The sequence below is a fragment of the Daldinia decipiens genome, assembly GCF_022478715.1.
Source record: "Daldinia decipiens strain CBS 113046 unplaced genomic scaffold F4813scaffold_60, whole genome shotgun sequence".
NCBI classification, from domain to species: Eukaryota; Fungi; Ascomycota; class Sordariomycetes; order Xylariales; family Hypoxylaceae; genus Daldinia; species Daldinia decipiens.
In genome coordinates this window covers 123094-142883 of record NW_026054603.1, presented here as the reverse complement: position 1 = coordinate 142883, position 19790 = coordinate 123094, and the positions used below count along the sequence as shown (strand labels likewise).

The window sequence follows — 19790 nt, the reverse complement described above, 5'->3', positions numbered from 1 at the left end:
CGCACACACCCATTTTACATAGTATCATCCACTTTTAATACAAGTCATTCCTTTCCTTCATCAGTTTCATCATTTAAAAGTCCTTGATATCAGGTTTAATAAGGCTTAATCCAAGGCTAAAACGTTTAAGTCTTATTTAATAAGTTTTAAAAGGAAATATTAAATCGGTTAACCTTTAATATAAAAAGGAAATTAAAAACAATTATTAAGGTAAATAAGTAATATATAAAATATTAAACCAATTAAATTTAATATTATTAAAAAGCCTTAATTTTAAACTATTACATAATTTAATTTAAAAAATATAAAACTTAATATTAGATTTATAATTACTTATTAAAATAATAAGGTTTTATTAAAATATTTTAATATTGGCGGGGTAAAATGCAATTGGACGTTATTAAATTTGCCTTATTATACCTAATATTTAAAGATTATTAGCAATTTTGCGAGTGTGATATGTTTGCTTTTATTACCGCCTAGGCTTAAGGTATATGAAACATGATGGTTCTAGATTTCCCTTCATCTTATCAGTGAATTGCGTGCCAGCTATGATTACTTCGCTGGTCATGTAATATGCTAACATGCTGTAAATATATACATCTAACCCCCAACTTGAGAACATAATGGCGGCAGCGAGTTGAAGGTAATTAGTAGCGGCCTCAAGTGACGATATAATATTCAAGTATTTAGGTTAAATAGGGGTAGATTCTCACACGGCCGACGACGGCTGGTCGCTCTTCGTGATACCAAAATTATGGCTCATACGGCGGTATGGGTGGCAGTGGGATGACCGGCAGTGGTAGTAGTGGTAGGGCCACCGACATTTACCCCGGGGCCTTCGGGGTGGATACTGGCACCGTGATCGTACTTCTCGCCTGTGATATGGCCGCGATTACGGGTGCGTAGACCTAGCTGTGAACTGCTAATCTTGCGGTGACCCCAAAGGAGGAGGAGGCCGAAGATGGGCTTGGCTAGGATATCCAAAACACCATAGAATACGGCCTCCCCATCAGGGTGAATGACGTTGCCACCCTCGCTCAGACCCCAGGCAATAGGATACATAAACCAAATAAATATAAGAAAGTTGCCGCATAGCATAAATGTTTTCTTCGCGTCTCCGCCTAGGATCGAAGCGTGTCGTCGAGCATTGATCAGCAGTTCATAAGCAACAAATAATAGCGCCGCCATTCCGAAGGCCCAAAATCCCCACTTGAACCGAGTTCGAGTTAAAGCACCGATTAGACCAGTAATAATCATAATCTCGTCGGCAAGAAGAGTAACTAAAATCGTTGAAGTCGGTACTCCAGCAGTCAGGAGAAGGTCGAGAAGCAGCAAAGGTGTCGTTATAACCCAATCCAGATAGCGGGCGTAGAATATTTCTCGGGTTCCTGCCGCTCGCACCAGGCGACTACCGGGTCGGATGTATTGAACCTGAATGGGAACTTGTCCGAGATTTGACCCCATCGCGTAATAAGCGATACACGCGACGCCGGTTATACCCGCGGTGATGTAGTGAAATATACGATCACCCTGAGGTTTCATGAAAGCTAGGCCCATGAAGAGGAGAGTACAAAAACCCATGAAGGCACATACTGCATAGTACCAATCTGAACCGTGACGGGTGATTTCTAGATTGGCATGCTCACCAATGACACTATTGATGTTAAGTGCTTGATTTCCAAGTCCAGACATTTTGGTCTTAGTATGCGCTGCGCAGTTTCGGATAGTGATAGAATAAGTGAATTATAGAATGCGGACATGAGTCTAATTCTTAGGTGGTTAATAGTTGAAGACCGACACTGTCTCTATGTGGACGCACAACAGGATATTTGAATGCAAGATCCAACCCAGACGAAAGCGTGGGCAATCTTGTCAATGGTGACTTCATTATCTCGTAGAGCACTTCAGCAGATGACACAATCATGTCATGTTGCTGCAACCTTGGGAACCTACCAGACTGTCTCTGTTTACAAGGTCCTGACCATGTCTCCGTGAATGTATGACGAACTCCCAATCAAGGAAGATAACCTAAGCTGACGGTCAACTGAACTTCAGACCGGGTAACAAAGGAACTCCAAGGAAACTCTGTTGCATAGAGCTTCCTGTTGCCATTAGATTTGAGTTTTGATAGTGGTGCTGTCTATCTCTAGTCTCCGAACTAGCCGGCCACGGAATTCGTGATATCATCTAACTGAATGATAGCAGCTATTTCATAACGCCCCTTTCAAAGCTTTTACTCTTAGATCCTTGATATCCTGAAATTTAAGACCGACAGGGAATGGAACATGGTTACTCTGTCGTACTAGTTACTCGTACAATTCCTCGGAGAGTTATGACGCTTTAGAGCATTACTATATGATGATACCTCGTAAATTAGGTATTGTTCATGAAACCAACTTGCTGTGTACCTACCTAGCTATCGTCTTCTGTTGCTTTTGGTGTATGTCGTCATCGCAATCCCATGACACATTATACTTTGCTTGTACAGGTGATGCTAAACATAGCGGGACGGCCGACGAAACCTAGTCAAGAATTAGCATCGCTTGTATAAGTTGAATCCTGACCCAAATTATACTAAACGCCAGCCCTTATATTATTGACGTAGTCCAAAGTCAGCACGGAATAGTCGTAATCAGGACTGGTCGTTTCCATACGATCTTACTAGGCATCCTTTAATAGCTGGCCTACATGTGTGTGAATCGGCTAAAGCATGACGGGACAGAAGCAGAATTCGCACCCGTAAGCGCTTGGATAGAGCTCAGAAGGATATTCAATACTAATTGCTGAATATAGGTATCTGTCTGGAAATTTTGCGCCCATCAAACAAACTCGAACACTAACGCGATGCTCTGGTATCGGACATATTCCGAGAGAACTCGCGGGAGGTCAATATGTCCGTAACGGCGGGAATCCGACCACCAATGATAACCAAGGGAGAGATTTACACTGGTTCGACGGCGATGGCATGCTCACCGGTGTCCTCTTTAAGCGCGGGAAAGAGGGAGGTAATATCGAGCCAGAGTTTGTGAATCAGTACGTCTTGACAGATGTCTACCTGAACGCAAAGGACAGCAACAATTTGAAGCGGCCTCTACTACCTAGTATTGCAACATTACTCAGCGCCCCGTTAGTAGCTATCGTTGTGGCGGTACTCAGGTCATTAATTCTAATATGCCTATCGAGATTACCAGGATCCAAAAGAGCCGTCAAGAGGATCAGCGTCGCTAATACTGGTGTGATATATCACGATGGTAGAGCTTTAGCGACCTGCGAAAGTGGGCCACCGATGAGATTCCATCTCCCTAGTCTAGAGACCATAGGGTGGTATAACGGTCGAAAGGCGGAGAATGAGGGCATTTTAGACGATAAAGTAGGTTTCGGTGGGAATGGATTGTTGGCGTTTATGAGGGAATGGACAACTGGTCATCCACATGTTGACCCTATTACGAAAGAACTCATCTCATTTCATGCCGTCTTCGTTAAGCCGTTCGTTTACTATTCGATAGTCCCATCAACCAGATCTCCGGCTAAGGCGAGCAATTCAGGGCCGAGATTTGACATGCCAGTTCCTGGAGTGAAGTCGCCTAAGATGATGCACGACTTTGGAGTTGCGGCACGCCACACGGTCATAATTGACCTTCCTTTGTCTCTAGATCCTATGAACAGCATGCGAGGGAAGACGATTATTTCGTACGACCCAACTGAGCAATCGCGATATGGCGTCTTTCCCCGATATGAGCCACATAAAATACAATGGTTCGAAACGAACCCGTGCGTAATATTTCACACGGCTAATTGTTGGGAAACTGGTTTGGTAATACCAGAAGCCGAGACGTGCGTTCACCTTCTTGTTTGCCGTCTCACCTCAGCATCGATTGTGTACAGTGCCGGTGCACTTACATCGCCTCTGCTTAAACCGGTACCCCCGGAATACTTCGAAGAGGAGCAATGCAGGCTATACTATTATAGTTTCCCGCTCGCCAATACGGAATCGGGCAAGGCACCGATGATCAGAAATCAATGGGCCTTATCAGCCATTCCCTTTGAATTCCCGACAGTATCACCATCTCACGCCATGAGTTTAGCCCGCTACATATATGGCTGCAGCACGGGTGGCATGTCCTATTCTGCAGCCCTCGGAAAAGGGGCCAAAATCGCGTACCTAGCAAAGATGGACGCAACGACGCTGATTGACCAAGGCATTGCTCATCCACCGAAACAGATCAAAGGTTGTGTCGATACCCGAGGCGTTGACGAGGTAATGCAGAGCACAGACGAAAATGACCCGGTAAAGCTTTTCCAAATGCCCCAGGGTTGGTTCGCACAAGAACCGCGTTTTGTACCGCGTGCAAACCCCGCGACAGAGGATGACGGTTGGTTGCTTACTTATGTGTTTGACGAGTCCCAACTTGACGATAAAGGAGAATGCCGTGATGATGCTGTTAGCGAGCTTTGGATTATTAACGCGATAAACATGCGAGATATTGTAGCAAGAATTAGGCTGCCTCAACGAGTGCCTTACGGTTTACACGGTGCTTGGTTTTCCGAAGACGAAATTGCCGAACAAAAACCATTCGATGCCGTTAGGCGGGAAACATCTACACCAGAGGTCGATATACAAAGTCCATTATCAACCATGAGGGACACTATCGAGAAATGGATCGGGTGATAAGAAGTATAGTGAAACCTTGTTACTCGGTGCTCTGGCCATATCCTTATTTTTTTTCTTAATTGTTAATTATTATACGTGAACATGTTTACGATTAGATCGAATTAAAAACCACAACGGTTCGCCAAACTATTAGTACCTAACCTAGGTAACTAGGTTAATGTTTACCTATTTTACATGTTTACGTCATAGCAGCAAGGGTTTTGCAACGGAAGACGAGAATTTGCCGAACTTACCACCCTGAGGTTACCTTCGGTGGTAGGTGGTACCTAATATACAACGCAGGCAAGAAGGGCTTGTAAAGCAGCTGACAAGGTCCCATTTGCTAACCTAAGTTTTAGCGTATTCCGGGGGAGACGCTTTCGATCTGATTTGCCGCTAGGATTCAATACATCTTCCCCATTGCATCTCCTGGATCCATTGTCCAAACAAATAAAAATCAAACCATACATGCCAAAAGAAAAAAAAAAGCATACACCTTATTCGCGAAGGGCAGCTCCTTTCATACCACATACTTCGTTGACCAGTTATCTATATAGTATAAAATGATGAATATGAACTACGAATCCTCATGATCATTACGTCTCTTCAGTCTCCGCCGTTACCAAATGGTACCTGTCTAGCTGTCGCGTAATGGAGTTGATTCCCTACACGGCTCGAGACGGTCGTGAAATCGTGTTGTACGTCATTCCCTTTTCCCATTTACGATGCCCCGCCATGATGATCGGTCATCCCAGTTCGAGGTGGAGGGAGGAGGAGGACCGAGTGTGAATTATTATCATCATTATCAACGTGTTCAATATGTTTAATATGTTATATCTCTTAGTTTATGCTGCTAAATATATTTTTGTCTTAGACGACATCGCAATGCTATCGTTGTCCGTGATCCCTCGTCGCAACGCCTCGAGATTCGAGGCGCCACCATAACAGAATGTCCCACTTGCCACCAGTCTCTTCGTCCACCCTCACCCGACCGACACTTCGATCCTCCGACTCAAGCACCTGACTCTTATGTCAACCCGAACTATTTTCGCATGCTCCAAGCAGGGCATGACGAAGATGCGCAACATGCTCAACGGCAGCCTCCACCGAGTCCCATACGTCGACTAACACAACCCACATTGCCAAGCGGTGGTCCGAGACCCCAAGAAGTCGAAGATGCCGAGTTCATATCCAGCTCGCCCGCCCCTCAAGAGGGGGCACGCATAAGAAGAGATGCATTTAGTCCTAATTACTTTAAGAGGTTCTTTGTCGAGGAGAGGGAACTCGGCCGGGGCGGCAAGGGTGTCGTACTGCTGGTTCGCCACGAGATTGATGGATGTGCTCTTGGCCACTTCGCGTGTAAGCGGGTTCCTGTGGGGGACGACCATGCGTGGTTGGAGAAAGTCTTGATAGAAGTCGAGCTACTCGCCAAGCTCTCGCATCCTAATCTAGTGTCTTATCGACATGTCTGGCTGGAGGACGTGAAGACGAACCGTTTCGGGCCAAGCGTCGCTTGCGCCTTCATCCTCCAACAGTACTGCAATGGCGGCGACCTACTACGTTATGTCGCCGGGGATGGGCCCAAGCAAACCACGAAGGAGGAACTTATAGCTCGGATGCGCCGCAAGTCAAGGGGCGCTGCTGATCAACCCCATAGCGTTCTCCCCTCTCTACGTCGTCTATCGTTCGAGGAGATATATTCCCTCTTCAAAGACATCACATCCGGCCTCGCCTATCTTCACGGTGCCAATTATATTCACCGTGACTTAAAGCCTAGTAATTGCCTCCTACATCACGAAAGTGGAAAGGTTACCTGTTTAATTAGCGACTTCGGCGAAGTACAGCCCGAAAATGCTATCCGGAACTCGACGGGAACAACCGGTACAATCTCCTATTGTGCCCCGGAGGTCCTGAAGAGGGACGCCGAAGGTCGTCTTGGTAATTTTACAACCAAGTCTGACGTGTTCTCTTTAGGCATGGTTCTATATTTCTTATGCTTTGGTCGACTTCCCTATGTGAATGCCAATGCCGTTCAGGAAGAACTTGAAGACATTGACCTGCTTCGAGCAGAAATCGCTGGTTGGAAGGGTTTCCGGGACGAAAAGCGGGAGCGGCCTGACCTTCCATCAAAGCTCTACCAACTACTCAAAAAGATGCTAGCTCTCAATCCCGCCGAACGACCTAGCGCTACGGAAGTACTGAGCGTGATGAATCACGAATCATATCACGGCGGTCTACGAGGGCGAAGTACAAGCCCTTCTATCGGTCTCCAGGGACGGCGGATTCAAAACCTTGACTCACCTATGCCTCCTAGTACCCCCATTCCCGACCCTCAGAAGCACCATCGTAACATTTTGGTCCCCGAGGAAGTCGTAACATCTCCTAGCGAGGGGAACTCACCAGCTATAAGTCATTCTCCAGAAATAGACTACCGTAGCAGCCTTCAGAAGTATGGCACGCCTAGCACGCCTCGGCACCGCCCACAGGCCATGACCCTATCACGAAGTCATGAGAATCTTATACGTTTATCCCCAGAGCGCGGCCGTGCTACTGGGGTTGCCCATTCGCAGCCATCTCCTACTCTACATACGCCACTATTACTAGCACCCCCGACCGGTGCATTAGGAACATTAGGGCAACAGACCCGAGGTAACTTAGTTTATCTCGTTCGTCGCCACTGCGACTCGATAATATTTACCATTCGGCTAGTTATATTTCTAGTCAAAGTCGTATCAATCGCCAGGGCATGTTGGCCCTTTACCATGAGTCTCGGGGTCGGGGTACCCCTTCTCGGCCTAGCTGGAATTGACCTCGGTATACCGTTGCAGACTGATACAGCCTTGTCTAACTACGAAAGGGGACAACACAGGCGTATCGGATCTGGTTTGTCACGTTGGAGCTGGGGTTTAAGAGGGAGTTTTGTACTACTTATGTTTCACTTCGTTGCCTTGTGGGCGCTCTCCGGGCTGGACGTTTTATGCGTTTCATTTGGGGATACCTGGACGGACTGGTAATTTACAAACCTGGCCATCAGTCATATACACCATGGCTCAGTTATTTATTAATGTCTTCTTCACCCCATTTGTATTTGGGGGATCGGGAAGAACGGAGATCGATATTTTGACCCGAGATCATTTACTCGGAGCACGAAATAGTTCAAGGTAAACCCTTCCGCGAGCCCCTTCTTCCACACACACATACGTCTTACACATCGAATACACGCCTGGGACTCCTAACCCCATCGCCTAAAGTCCGCCAACGATACCGCAATTACCTACAGCTACTCGTTTTTCTTTATTGCCCCTGGAGTTCCAACTTTCGCGTCTATTCCTAACAATTCTCAGTGCAAGGCGACGGGGCGACGGGGCGACGGGGCGACGGGGCGACGGAAACTACATATTTCCTTTCATTCTAATGTAATTAGGAGGGCTATGTTAGTACACACCATACAGCCACGTTCTCTACAAGTGTAAGGAAGCAATCATCATCATCATCGAACTATACCTTAAGCATCGACGTCGAAAAAGACAGAAGTGAATTGGACGCGGCTTGGGGTGAGGAGTTGAGTCAGGATTGACGAGCAAAATAATGTTTCTCAACGGCTACTATATGCATCTTTTCTTTGCGTCTAATAATTGCATATTAATGGTTAGAGATTAGGCACCTAGGTAATATAGCTACTTCTCGTCGTTTCTAAGATGCCTTAACGTGAGTATAGGTATAATAGGCGGTAATATTTCATATAATTGTTATTCAATTACCTTACCTCTCTTTAAACCTCACACCATTATACCAGTATCCTCAAGCTATTTCTTAGTCCCGTTAAGCACATTCCTAAACCTCTCCTTAACCCTTAACACACCCTCGTGGCCCCTCCGAGCCGCCTCCTCATATGCCATGCGATACACAGGCAAGCCCTCCCAGAACGGCAGCCTCTTATCCGTCCACCCGGTCAGTCGCCGGATCTTGCTGCTGTCAACCCACTGGCTATGGCCCAGCGCAATGTACATCGACAAATCGGCCTCAACCCCAGTCGGCGCCCGCACTACGTCGCGCAGTCCGTACTCAGCTTTCAGCGCGTCGGCAATCATAGCCAAAGTCTCATATTGGCCAGCGGATATATTGAAGCATTGCCCCGCGACCGCGTCCCGGTCCGCGTGCGCAGCAAGCGCGACGTAAGCTTCCGCGCAGTCGTCGATGTGGCACCCGTGGATAATCGTGGCGAAATCAAACGGGATTTCCAAAACGCGGGGTTCGGATTGGGCAGCTGCGGCCGCGAGCTCGAAGACCAGGCCGTAGTAGCTGCTGTCGTAGCCGTATACGGGCGTGGGCCGCAGGAGCGCCGCGTCGAATAAGTCCTCGTGCTCGAAGATCTTGAGGCATGCGAACGCGCGCTCTTTCAATATGTCCATGGGCTGGAGCGGCGAGGCCTCGGTGTGCGGGGCGAGGCTCGGGGATCCGTGGATACCGGTTGTCCCGTAGTCCTTGCACCCGGAACTGGCGAGGACGAGGGGGCGGATGCCGTTGGCGTTGGACGTGGCGGCGAGCTTGCGGATGAGGGAGATGGCGACGTCGTAGTGCGCGCCGAAGGGGACTTGTTCTGTGCACGAGACGATGACGTCGAGGGTCTTGGTGTATTTGGCTAGGGCCTCGGGGAACGTGGCGTTGGTGGAGATGGACCCGATGATAGGGGTGGTTTCCTCGGAGTATAAAGTGCCAGCTGCTTCGGGGCGCCGGATCAGCCCGTAGACGCGCCAGCCGGCACGCACGAAGGCCCGGCAGACGGCGGAGCCGATGTACCCGTTCGCGCCGGTGACGAAGACGGATCTCTTGGGGAATGTGGATTGGGCCATGGTGACGTCACCGAAGCGTTAAGATTTCTTTTTTGCTTTTGATATCGTCATTTTGGAGTCAGGATGAAATGTAGACTTTATTTATACCTCTATGTCTACGTTTGCTCTACGTGCAATTGACGTTGTAAGATTGTTAAATGAGGAGAGAGAGAGGGAGGGTTGAATTTGTAATCGCTACGCTGTGAACAGGCACTTTGAGTTTACGATATCGGGGCAGATTTCACGATCGAAGCAGCTCGGGGCAATAGAGGCTCCGCTCGATAGCTCGGGTGCCCCTGATTACCAAACCATCCTGGGAAATTTGGATAACTACGGGTTGTTTATCCCGTTAGGGTTGGGGGTTGAACGTACTTGAGAACTTCATCTCTTGGATTCAGATAATTACATAGTTGCTTAATACATCATGTTGAGAGCTATTGGTTACTTTCGTATGTAAGTGTAAGACGTTGATTCTCTCTGCCCATATGCTGATAACACGTGTTGGGGATGGAGGAAAATTCCACCGTTTTTATAGAGTAACATGCAAATGATAAATGTGATGTGTTCTAGGTAAGGAGCTTGTGGTCGATATTTATGCCATCTGCCGTGCATCGACTTGATTTCATGCATAGTGCAACTTGGAGGAAATCAGTAGAATAACATGTCTAACTACATAATATACATATCAATACGCATAAATTTGTTTATGGTGACTTCCAACTACCTAGCTACTATCCCGGGTATCTCTAATAACATCACCAGAAGAGCTAATACCAACGCCAGAAGAGCTAATACCAACGCCAGAAGAGCTAATACCAACGCCAGAACTTCCACAACGCTTGCTAGAATGATTGAAAATAAGCATAAAGAAGCTGGCGAAGACGGCGATTAGCCTGATGGCGTAGGGGAGGCCGTTGAGCTGCTACTTCCTACGTATTGGCCGGCCATGTCTTGATCGTGAAGCAATTGCCACTTAGTGTGGGAAGCGTTTATGTGATCCTTCAAATCTTCAACCCTTGCGTACCTCTCTGTTCTGCCGCTTGAAGTGCATAAAACGCACCCAAACCCGCCGTCGCAATGTGATTTCCCGAGGAATCGAGCTGTAATCTCAAACCCTTCCTTCACCATGAAGGAGGTCTTATCTTCGGTCTGCACTCCGTTCCAATCATATCCACATCTACAGTTCTGGTTTTCTGGCATCGCTTTTTGAAGATTAACTTGATATTCTAATGCCCCAGGGCAAAACATGCTGAATACGCTATTCTTTGGCTGCGGACAATAATCAGATGTGATCGTTGTGCGGATTGATTGAAGATCGTCTGGAACTTGCTTGGGAGTCAGTGGCGGGGACGGTGGTTCTGATTGAGAGTTCGGCGGCTTGCTAGGGGCTTCTAGGCCGTATTTTGACTGTGCGTACCCGGCTGCGTCGCCATCAATACTGCTACTACTGTTATTAACGGCGACCGGATTGGCCATATCCTCTTCAGATGTTATAACACTAAGCCTCGACCGCCGTCTAGTTCCTGGTAGGATTTGTGGCACTAGACGGCCAACGGCAACTCGTTTATACTGGCTAGCCAGGGCAGCCAAACAGGAGATACGAACGCTTTCCGATACACGAATAGCCTCGAAGAGCTCAAGTGAGCCGTTGTCGGCACGAGTAGCTTTGCGCAAGGCATATACGCGCTCCTGTAGACGTTCGAGGTCACGCTTTAGGCTCTCGCGACATACATCTGCATCTTATGATTAGGAGACGTAGGTTAAAGTACTAATATGTTCAAGGTAGCTCACCATCTCCAACAGAGAAGCCAGTGCCGAAGATATCTACCCCGCTATCAAATGCCTCCCTAATTTTGCTTGGGGAGAAACTCAAAGACGTGCGTAAAGCACATGTATTGGTTCGGCCTATATTGCCTCTAGAGTGAGTCTCGTAGTGATTCTCCTGCCATTTTCGGTGTTGCCATTTGGTGTAGTATTCCAGGCCGGCTGCGTATGTTGCAACCAGAGCCTCGACGACAGCGCCCACAGTGCTGAGATCCATCAAATTCGATTGGCTTGCCTAAACCCCACGCAATATCGCTATTATGATACCGACATGCATAGTTATTTAATCAGGTACAGCATAAGAGTAGCAGGAGGTAAGATATAGAAGCTCGAGGAGGAAATATGAGAAGAAACAAAAGAAGATAAGTAATTCCCAAGTTGGGCGATATATAACCGCGTAAGGCTCTCTTTCGCATCTACGATCTAGGCGATAAGATTTTGAGACATCTGCACCAGCGGCAGCAAGACCTTATCTGGTGATAGATCTGTCGCCCGGTCACCATGTAGGTACGCGAATCCCACCTGCCAGACCAACCAGCCCTGTTGACTCCTTTAGTGGCGTTTATCAGCAGGTCTTGTTTGCTTTATGGGCGTCGGGGACATATACCTATCTACCTAGGTTACATAGTATAGATTTTATTAGCACGTGCAGAGGGGCTTTACAAGGGGGCGGCTTGCATGAGGCTTTACATAGTATGCGTGCCAATTGGTATCGAACTCCGGACGAGCGGTATTAGAACGTTTGCGAACAGTTTCAGTTGGAATGGAATGGAATGTAGAAGTGATTACCTATGCTTGGAGTTTTAGAATGAAATATTAGAACAAATATTATATCACTGCGTATTTACCTCGGATGAATTCTTACCTACATGTAAGTTGAAGCGAGGGCGCAGCTCATCCCAAAGTTATCCTTGACCATCAACCCAAAGTCTAACCCAATCAGGCATATGTGGACCATTTTACACCATAATAGTACTAGCGCACCCAAAACTTAACTACTATTTTACTAACATTATATTTATGTAAATATACGTTTTTATATAGCATTATAAGACTTAATAAAATATAAATAAATTTAATATAATTAATTAATAATTAATTATTAATCGATTAACTATTGATTTTTATTTTATTTTATTTAAATATAAAAAATTTATTTTAAAATAAGTAAAAGATAAAAAATAGGTAAGCGCATATTTAATCAATTTTTAATCGATTAGGAATTGATTAAATAAAGCGCGCTAAAAACCTAAGTGCTTAGCGCTATAATACAAGGAACTTAATGGTTATAATGCGCTGTAATTACAGGGCATTTAGCCTTATTCTAATAATTAAAAACGCTAAAAACTCACCCCAAAATCGTACAAAGCTCACCCCAAAGCAGACCCCGTCAAATGCAACCAATTAAAATGTTGGATCCAAGGCCCCAGCTTTTGCCAAATCGGGTTAGACTTTGGGTTGATGGTCAAGGATGACTTTGGGATGAGGTGTAGACTCAGTTGAAGCAGATTAAGCGTAGAATCATGCTTGACATAAAAATATTAAGAAACTTATGCTCGTTATGAATTAAGAGTTATGAATTAAGAGTTATGAATTAAGAGTTATGAATTAAGAGTTATGAATTAAAAGTTATGAATTGAGATCCTCAGCTGTAAGAGAGCTAATGTTTTAACCTATTGAACCTAGGCACTTAGTACCTCGTGTCCCTCCATTTCCCCACCGTTGCCTTTTATTAGAGTCAACATCATAAAGTCATTTCCTATATATGAGCTTATCAGCGTGCTAGGTGCTAGGTGCTAGGTGCTAGTCTAACTATTAAGCATTTAGCTACGGAATGAAACGTAGACAATACGAAAACCGATATGCCACGTCCCTTAAGATCGAGCTGTGATCGTTGTCACTCACACAAGCTCAAATGTCCGAAGCAGCCTGGAGTCGCAACCTGTACAAGATGTCTCAAGGCCGGCGCCACTTGTATCTTCAGCCCGGCCGGACTTAGCGCTCGACGCGCATTGCCGGCCTCTAATCTTACCTACTTGAACGGCGACCTGGATATGAACATGCAGTTTGACTGGCCTCCTTTGGAATTTGAAAATGCCTTAGTTACTCCTCCAGAAATTTCCCAAGAATCCCTACCAGATCAACAAGTCGAACAATCAGAGCCTACTTCGCAGGACCCACGGTCAACCTGTGTTCGTCTACTAACCTCCTTGGCTGTTGAGGTTAATCAGGTTTCCATAACTTTATTATCTGTATCGCACGTCCATATACCAAAAAATCGACCAATTAAGGAATATCATGATAAATTCGTTGAAAATACATCCCGCACCGTCTGTATCGAGCAACTCTTCGCTCTAGCCCAACGCCTTACGGATATTTACCCACAGGTCCTAAGCGTCCTTTTTGATGCGTCAGACTCTCCCGACTGCCAGGATCCCGATTGCTTTCATTTGTCCGAGCTGCCTGACGATATAGCGGCCTTCTTTTCGACCCCGGGTGATGATCAGAATGAAATTGATACCTTTCTCTTTAACCTTCTGGTATCCTGCCATGCCAAGGTTGTAGACGCGATAGGGACTATTATCAGCTGCGCGAGAGCGTGTACTCAGGTCACCTTGGCGTCACCCGACCTTGTCGAGCCGCATGTGCATGTACCAGAAGTTCGAGTTGGAAACTTTGTTGCAACCAATACGGCCGCTTCGACGATGCAGACCGTCCTCTTGATCCATATCGCTTCGGTTCTGGTTGATAATGCTCAACGGCTTACTAAACGAGTCATTGCCACAATAGAGGGCAGGCCTGACAGCAAGCAAGCTCAAATGCTGAAACTCCAATGCGAGCTATTGGAGGAGAAATCTGTCTCCAAGATGAAACTATTGCAACAGGTCAAGGATCTATTTACAACTATAAGTTTCATGAACTGCGACCGAAGGACGACATTGTCGAAAAAATGAAGGGTTAAATGAAGGGTTATTCTTCAACGCATTTCGGGATGTTGGTGGCTTCACGAAGCTACATAGAACGTCCACCAAGCAAACGCCTCTAAGTCATCGAATCTTCATCATTCGGTACCTAGAAGGCGAAGTTACCAGGTGATAGATTGACAACTATCAGTAGTCTAAAGTATGGAAGCTATACTTGGCAATAACACCAGGTTCTTTGTCGCTTCGACGTTTAGCTTAAGACTAGTAAGCTGATGATGTAGCTGAGGCTTGGCAGCTGGCAGGTATTTGCTGCACATGTTGCAGTGTCAATGGAGTACTCTCTGATTTGCCTTGAACTCTCTTGGTAGCAATAACACCCACTTCGTATTGAAGTAAGAGGAGGGATTACGCTACAAAGTGCATCAATATTAAGCTGCTCGATGTAGAATTTCCAGTCGAGCCTATAAACCTAAGATTGTCAGGGCATAAGCGGGTAAGGGGTAGCTACAAGGGTCTATCTACTACATAACAGGCGCATAACGCCTCGTAAGAGGATAAAAAGGCAGGCTATACGAGTTCGATCTATCTATCTCGACATTCACTCTATCTATGACATCCATCAAGAGTATAATCTCTGACTGGGATAGAAAAGCGTTTGGTATTGTTCGATCCACTTCAGGTTTACTTGGCTGCTTTTCAAGTAACTACCTCATATAAAGTCATTGAACACGACAAAGAGATAGTTAGCAATAAGCAATAAGCTCAAATAACACTTGGCACACGCTTGGTCGATTATTTAACTGTAACAGGTATGACGTTACAACAACTTCAGCTTTAATTTAGTTGCCATGAACTATCGTACCCAATAGTGAGGTATTCACTGTGTTGCCAAATACTCTATTACTTTTATGAATCCACATTTACCAAGTCCCATACACCAAATTATATATAGCGGCAAGCGATTTAACTGAATATAGGTACGTAGTATAATATTTACTCTATCCAGGTTTCTGCCTTGGTAGAAAAAAAAGCCAAGTCTAACTAATTAAATGTTAATATAATAGGATCTTCGCGCTTTATAATCAAAGCAAAGGTCGACTAGATAATGATGCATTGTCAATTTCAGTAGATCGTACAACTAGGCTTTGAGATACACATTTGATAGTTGACTGCCAAGTCACTTCTTTGTATTTACTATCAAAATAAAAATAATATTTAGTATTCTAACTGAATTCTAATTCGGGGTTTGAATGTAAACCAGTTTCCCCTTCCGCGAATAGCCATTAATGTTTCTTGTAGCACAGGCCGCATTTAAGGGGCCTACTAGATAAATATCAGATAATGAACCAAATTTCTACTTTGCAGAGGGAGATCTATGGGGTACACGAGATGATATCTGAGAGGACATCTAGACAGCGCTCTGAATCGCTGCCTTCTCTAAGGAGGCGGGTAAAGGCCTTAGAAGAGGAGCATGGATACGATAGGAGACGCAGTAGTTGTACTTTCCTGAAGGACAAGGTTAAAAGGTTACCTGAGCTCATCATCGCGCGGTGCCACTACAGAAGTGCTAAGAACGAGGACTATGACAGCGATGAGGAAGACGAGAGGAATGGTGTTCCTACCGTACACACCCAGCACCGTGGTGGCCAGTTCACCTCGGATATGAGGACAGTAGTCGCCGAAAGACACGAAGAACTAATAGACCGCAAGTGCGAACTACAGGGGGAGCTATACGCCGCAAAGCAGCGGTACCTCGACGCGCGCGACTGGTTCATCAACACCTCCTCCAACTCGCAATTGGATGCGAAAAAGTGCTTCAGATACCGGGAACTGGAAGAGAAATACGTAGGCCTGACGCGTAAGTACTTCAAGCTCGAAGACGATATAAACGAGCTCCAGGCTATGCTCCTCAGCTTCGGGGAAAGCGCATCCGCGCCGGTGACGGTGCCAGTGACGGTACCGGCGCCGGTGCAGAAGAGCGGCCAATGGGATATGAACATGCGCCGTTCTCGCATATGGACGTTGGCGAATGCTAGCTATGAGTGGGGGTCGCCTGATGATCTTTCAACGAAGGGTTTGCGGGGCAAAATTGGTGCATCTAGGACGTTTTGAAATGTTTAGGTATAGTAATTTATTCTGTGTTTACGGTATAGCTTTGTTCTATCATAGAACATCAGGGATCATGTTGCGTAGAGCGAGAGGTAGGGCAGTATATATAGGTATATTAGGGATATCGGTGGCTGATTCAACCCATGCTTAACCCCGAGAATAGGGGAGGATGTCCTGCTTATATAGCGGTTTATATAAGAATTATTATACATCAGAACTTAGACACAATATAAAGTATTATATATCTCACTGGATATTATGCCGCTTCGGTAATACAACTCTTTAGAAAGAGTTCCAGGTAATTACGGAGTGGAGTGGAGTGTAGACGTACGTATAGATTCTATTGTTGGATTAGTTCTAGGTATACTTGATAGTACGTATTAAGAGCCCATGAGTGGCCTTAGACTTCTAAAATATGTTTTATTAGCAAAGATGGCATTATATTCGGCGAATCATTAAATAACACATTTTAAATATAAGGTAATCTGCTGCATTATGTAGGCTAAGAGGTGTCTAGTAAAATTATATAGTACGACCTGATAAATTATAAATCATGATAGGTATTTCACTGAGATTGATGCGTTTTCTCTTGAACATTAAACTTTATTAAAGCTTACTATCTACTTTCATCTTCACGCTACTTCCACTCCGTCGCTCTGCGATCGGAAAAGGGGGAGGGAAAACCGGCATTACTAGAGTAAGGGTGTATTTACCTCTGGGACCATTTTCGAATTCGACTCATACTTACCTATCGTCGCCTGCAGCTGTGGCACTTCTCATTGACGCGAACCGTGTCGGACTCGGGGGCGTCCATGAGAGTGACAAGCGGGCATCGGCCGTAAGAGGCAACTAAGGGGCATGCGATCACCTGGCTGGAATAGTCCTGGCGATGTTGGCAGGTGTAGAGTTGTTGCGGGTGCCAGCACATGATGGGCGGTATTGAAGATTTAAAGGGTTAAAAGGTTAATGGGTTAAAAGTATGAGTAGAAGTTAAAAATGGATGTTGAGATTCCCCGGTGTAGAAGTGCGTGAATGGTTGATCCTGTCAACCGAAGAAGTCGAATACCAAGCTGAGCTGTTGTGTTGATTGGAATGAGAGAATCTACGAAGTGGTTCGGACTGGTTCTTATACTTTTCTAAAGGGTCCTTAGAACAATAAGCATTGTTGTTTATTGCAAAATGTCATTGTTGGCGTCTTCTCTTTGATTGACCCAGGCGAAGTAGCTTCTTACAATGAAGATGCCTAAGCTTTTGCTAATAGCCTTCATTCTCTCTCATACTTTACAGTCTCTATATAAACCTGGTCAAAGTCTTTAAGTAAGTACAATTCATCGAGTTTCTACTAAGAAGACAGGCTCATTTGTCTTAAATTATCTTTCAGGCCCCTTAAACGATGAACCCTTTCATAGCGTACACCTTCATTCTTCGGCCTACCGAAGGTGGACATTATGGAGTACCCTGGTATATGTAGTGAGTTCCAAGGATATTACTAGAGCCTCAAAGTCTTAGCCGAAGATCTTAGACACGATAGGTTTGGTTTGGGGCTACTTCTACTAATCAGTAACCTTGAGGCATACACCTACCTAGGTACTTAAAGGGGGAAAGGTAAGATCCAAGTATAACCCCTGTTTACATTTTGATTCGCAGCCATACTCTACCCAATTCCATGATTAAGTTTACTGGGATTCTCGGGTTGAAAGAATTGAAGCACTTGTGAGCTCAAAGTGGAATACAATGAAACCGCCTTCTGCCCGAAGTGAGCAAGCAGCCTAGCGTCTTCGAATTCGGTTCGCCCAATGCTATTACAATAACAAATACTGACCCACCAATCTTTCGCCCATGTTTAATGTGTCACTCAGCGTCGGGACATTGGGCCGAATTTATGTCGAAGGCACGAGGTCTATCCCCTAAGTGAACGGCCACGCATACACACCGTTAATCTAGGTCAGTGGACTCAACTCGCTACCCCACAGAATATAACCTGCATGTTGGATTTCCAAGACTACATGCCCTCATTTGTCTCCCGTCGACTTCAATTAAGGTGGGAAAGTTGATTGGTTGTGGGGGAGTTATACAAGGATGAGGTATCATTTACCCGGAGGACCTTTATCCGCTCGGTAGCCATCTCGCCGCGTCCAAACATGTAAGGTCGTCATTGAGCATGGCTCGATCATTCGGTAATGCAAGAATTTAATTGCTTCCCCGATGTCTCTTTTTAGAAATTTGTAGAAAACAAGCATGGATATAATAATAGTAGTACGACGTGTGCCCCCCTGACATTCTCTGGATATATATATCGAGTGCCGCCGATCTTCAAAGCCATCCTTACCAGAGTCAAGGAACTTCAACACTGCCAACCTACATTCCCACGTCTTGATAAAAAATGAAGGCTGTTGCCGCTGTCCTTGCCCTCGTGGCAGCCGTCCAGGCTCACTGTAAGTTAAATACAACTATGAATAATATGCGGTAAAATAACTAATATACGGCTAGACACTTTCCCATCGCTGGTTGCAAACGGCGGTGCTACCAACAAGTGGGAGTACGTGAGGAAGACAACGAACTACCAGAGCAATGGACCAGGTCCGTATTTTCCAGCTCTTGCCTCTAAACCCTCGATTAAATAGTATGAACTAACACCTCGTAGTGACCGATGTCAGCTCCGAGCAGTTCCGCTGCTACCAACTCGCCGCAGGCAACGAGGGCGCCAAGACGATGACCGTAGCCGCCGGCTCCACCGTCGGCTTCACGGCCGACGCCTCCGTCTCGCACCCGGGGACCCTACAGTTCTACATGGCGAAGGTGCCCGGGGGCCAGAAGGCGGACTCGTGGGACGGCGCAGGCGCAGTGTGGTTCAAGATCTTCTCGCAGGGCCCGAACATCTCGCCCAGCGGTCTGACCTGGCCCAGCCAGGGCGCCAAGGAGGTCACGACCAAGATCCCGTCGTGCATCCCCGCCGGAGACTACCTGCTCCGCGTCGAACACATCGCTCTTCACTCCGCGGGCTCGGTCGGCGGCGCCCAGACGTACATCTCGTGCGCGCAGCTCACTGTTACTGGCGGCGGCAGCAAGACCCCTACGAACCTTGTCTCGTTCCCTGGCGCCTACAAGGCTACCGATCCTGGTCTATTGATTAACATCTACTACCCGGTGCCCACTTCTTACACCGCTCCTGGTCCTGCTGTGTTCACCTGTTAAGTGGCTGTAGAGGTTAGGTGATTTAGGTCTATGGAGTTCGCGACGGGAAGAGAGTAATACCATGAGTCTCTAAATAGATGTCTTAACTTCAAGTCTTAGTACGTTTCACGTGTGAAATCCCAATTGACAGCTTCTACCTCGTGATACATTTAATGCTTCGTAGATTAGATCATAATATGTGGTTTTCTGCTTGACATTGTCAGATAGCAGCCCGTCATAGACGCTCCAACAACAATATATATCAAAAACGAT

General features: G+C 46.1%; 8 protein-coding genes across 8 annotated transcripts; 5 read left to right on the top strand and 3 right to left on the bottom strand.

Moving 5' to 3' along the window:
* Positions 1-379: 379 nt before the first annotated feature.
* Positions 380-2357, bottom strand: F4813DRAFT_377026 (bacteriorhodopsin). The gene is made up of 3 exons (XM_049245194.1): positions 1957-2357; positions 1823-1894; positions 380-1767 (listed from the first exon to the last, which is right to left on the bottom strand). Exon 3 carries the CDS (start codon positions 1693-1695, stop codon positions 763-765), a length of 933 nt encoding a protein of 310 aa, XP_049094732.1. The 5' UTR covers positions 1696-1767; positions 1823-1894; positions 1957-2357; the 3' UTR covers positions 380-762.
* Positions 2358-2713: 356 nt separating this feature from the next.
* F4813DRAFT_394410 (carotenoid oxygenase) lies at positions 2714-4672 on the top strand (the record flags this gene model as incomplete). Its single annotated transcript, XM_049247562.1, has 2 exons — positions 2714-2742; positions 2797-4672. The coding sequence occupies 2 exons, from the start codon at positions 2714-2716 to the stop codon at positions 4670-4672; spliced, it is 1905 nt and encodes a 634-aa protein (XP_049094731.1).
* A 288-nt stretch (positions 4673-4960) lies between these two features.
* On the top strand, positions 4961-8016 carry F4813DRAFT_377020 (kinase-like protein). The gene is made up of 2 exons (XM_049245193.1): positions 4961-5352; positions 5529-8016. The coding sequence occupies exons 1-2, from the start codon at positions 5306-5308 to the stop codon at positions 7666-7668; spliced, it is 2187 nt and encodes a 728-aa protein (XP_049094730.1). The 5' UTR covers positions 4961-5305; the 3' UTR covers positions 7669-8016.
* Positions 8017-8024: 8 nt separating this feature from the next.
* On the bottom strand, positions 8025-9923 carry F4813DRAFT_377017 (NAD(P)-binding protein). The gene has a single exon (XM_049245192.1). It carries the CDS (start codon positions 9505-9507, stop codon positions 8461-8463), a length of 1047 nt encoding a protein of 348 aa, XP_049094729.1. The 5' UTR covers positions 9508-9923; the 3' UTR covers positions 8025-8460.
* Positions 9924-9952: 29 nt separating this feature from the next.
* F4813DRAFT_377015 (uncharacterized protein) lies at positions 9953-12138 on the bottom strand. The gene is made up of 3 exons (XM_049245191.1): positions 11278-12138; positions 10266-11219; positions 9953-10244 (listed from the first exon to the last, which is right to left on the bottom strand). The coding sequence occupies exons 1-2, from the start codon at positions 11525-11527 to the stop codon at positions 10375-10377; spliced, it is 1095 nt and encodes a 364-aa protein (XP_049094728.1). The 5' UTR covers positions 11528-12138; the 3' UTR covers positions 9953-10244; positions 10266-10374.
* Positions 12139-13172: 1034 nt separating this feature from the next.
* Positions 13173-14264, top strand: F4813DRAFT_394406 (uncharacterized protein; the record flags this gene model as incomplete). The annotated part of the gene is made up of 1 exon (XM_049247561.1): positions 13173-14264. One exon carries the CDS (start codon positions 13173-13175, stop codon positions 14262-14264), a length of 1092 nt encoding a protein of 363 aa, XP_049094727.1.
* Positions 14265-15531: 1267 nt separating this feature from the next.
* F4813DRAFT_400838 (uncharacterized protein) lies at positions 15532-16558 on the top strand. Its single transcript, XM_049248317.1, has one exon. It carries the CDS (start codon positions 15576-15578, stop codon positions 16344-16346), a length of 771 nt encoding a protein of 256 aa, XP_049094726.1. The 5' UTR covers positions 15532-15575; the 3' UTR covers positions 16347-16558.
* Positions 16559-18507: 1949 nt separating this feature from the next.
* On the top strand, positions 18508-19679 carry F4813DRAFT_377004 (glycoside hydrolase family 61 protein). Its single transcript, XM_049245190.1, has 3 exons — positions 18508-18778; positions 18834-18923; positions 18988-19679. Exons 1-3 carry the CDS (start codon positions 18727-18729, stop codon positions 19536-19538), a joined length of 693 nt encoding a protein of 230 aa, XP_049094725.1. The 5' UTR covers positions 18508-18726; the 3' UTR covers positions 19539-19679.
* Positions 19680-19790: the final 111 nt, after the last annotated feature.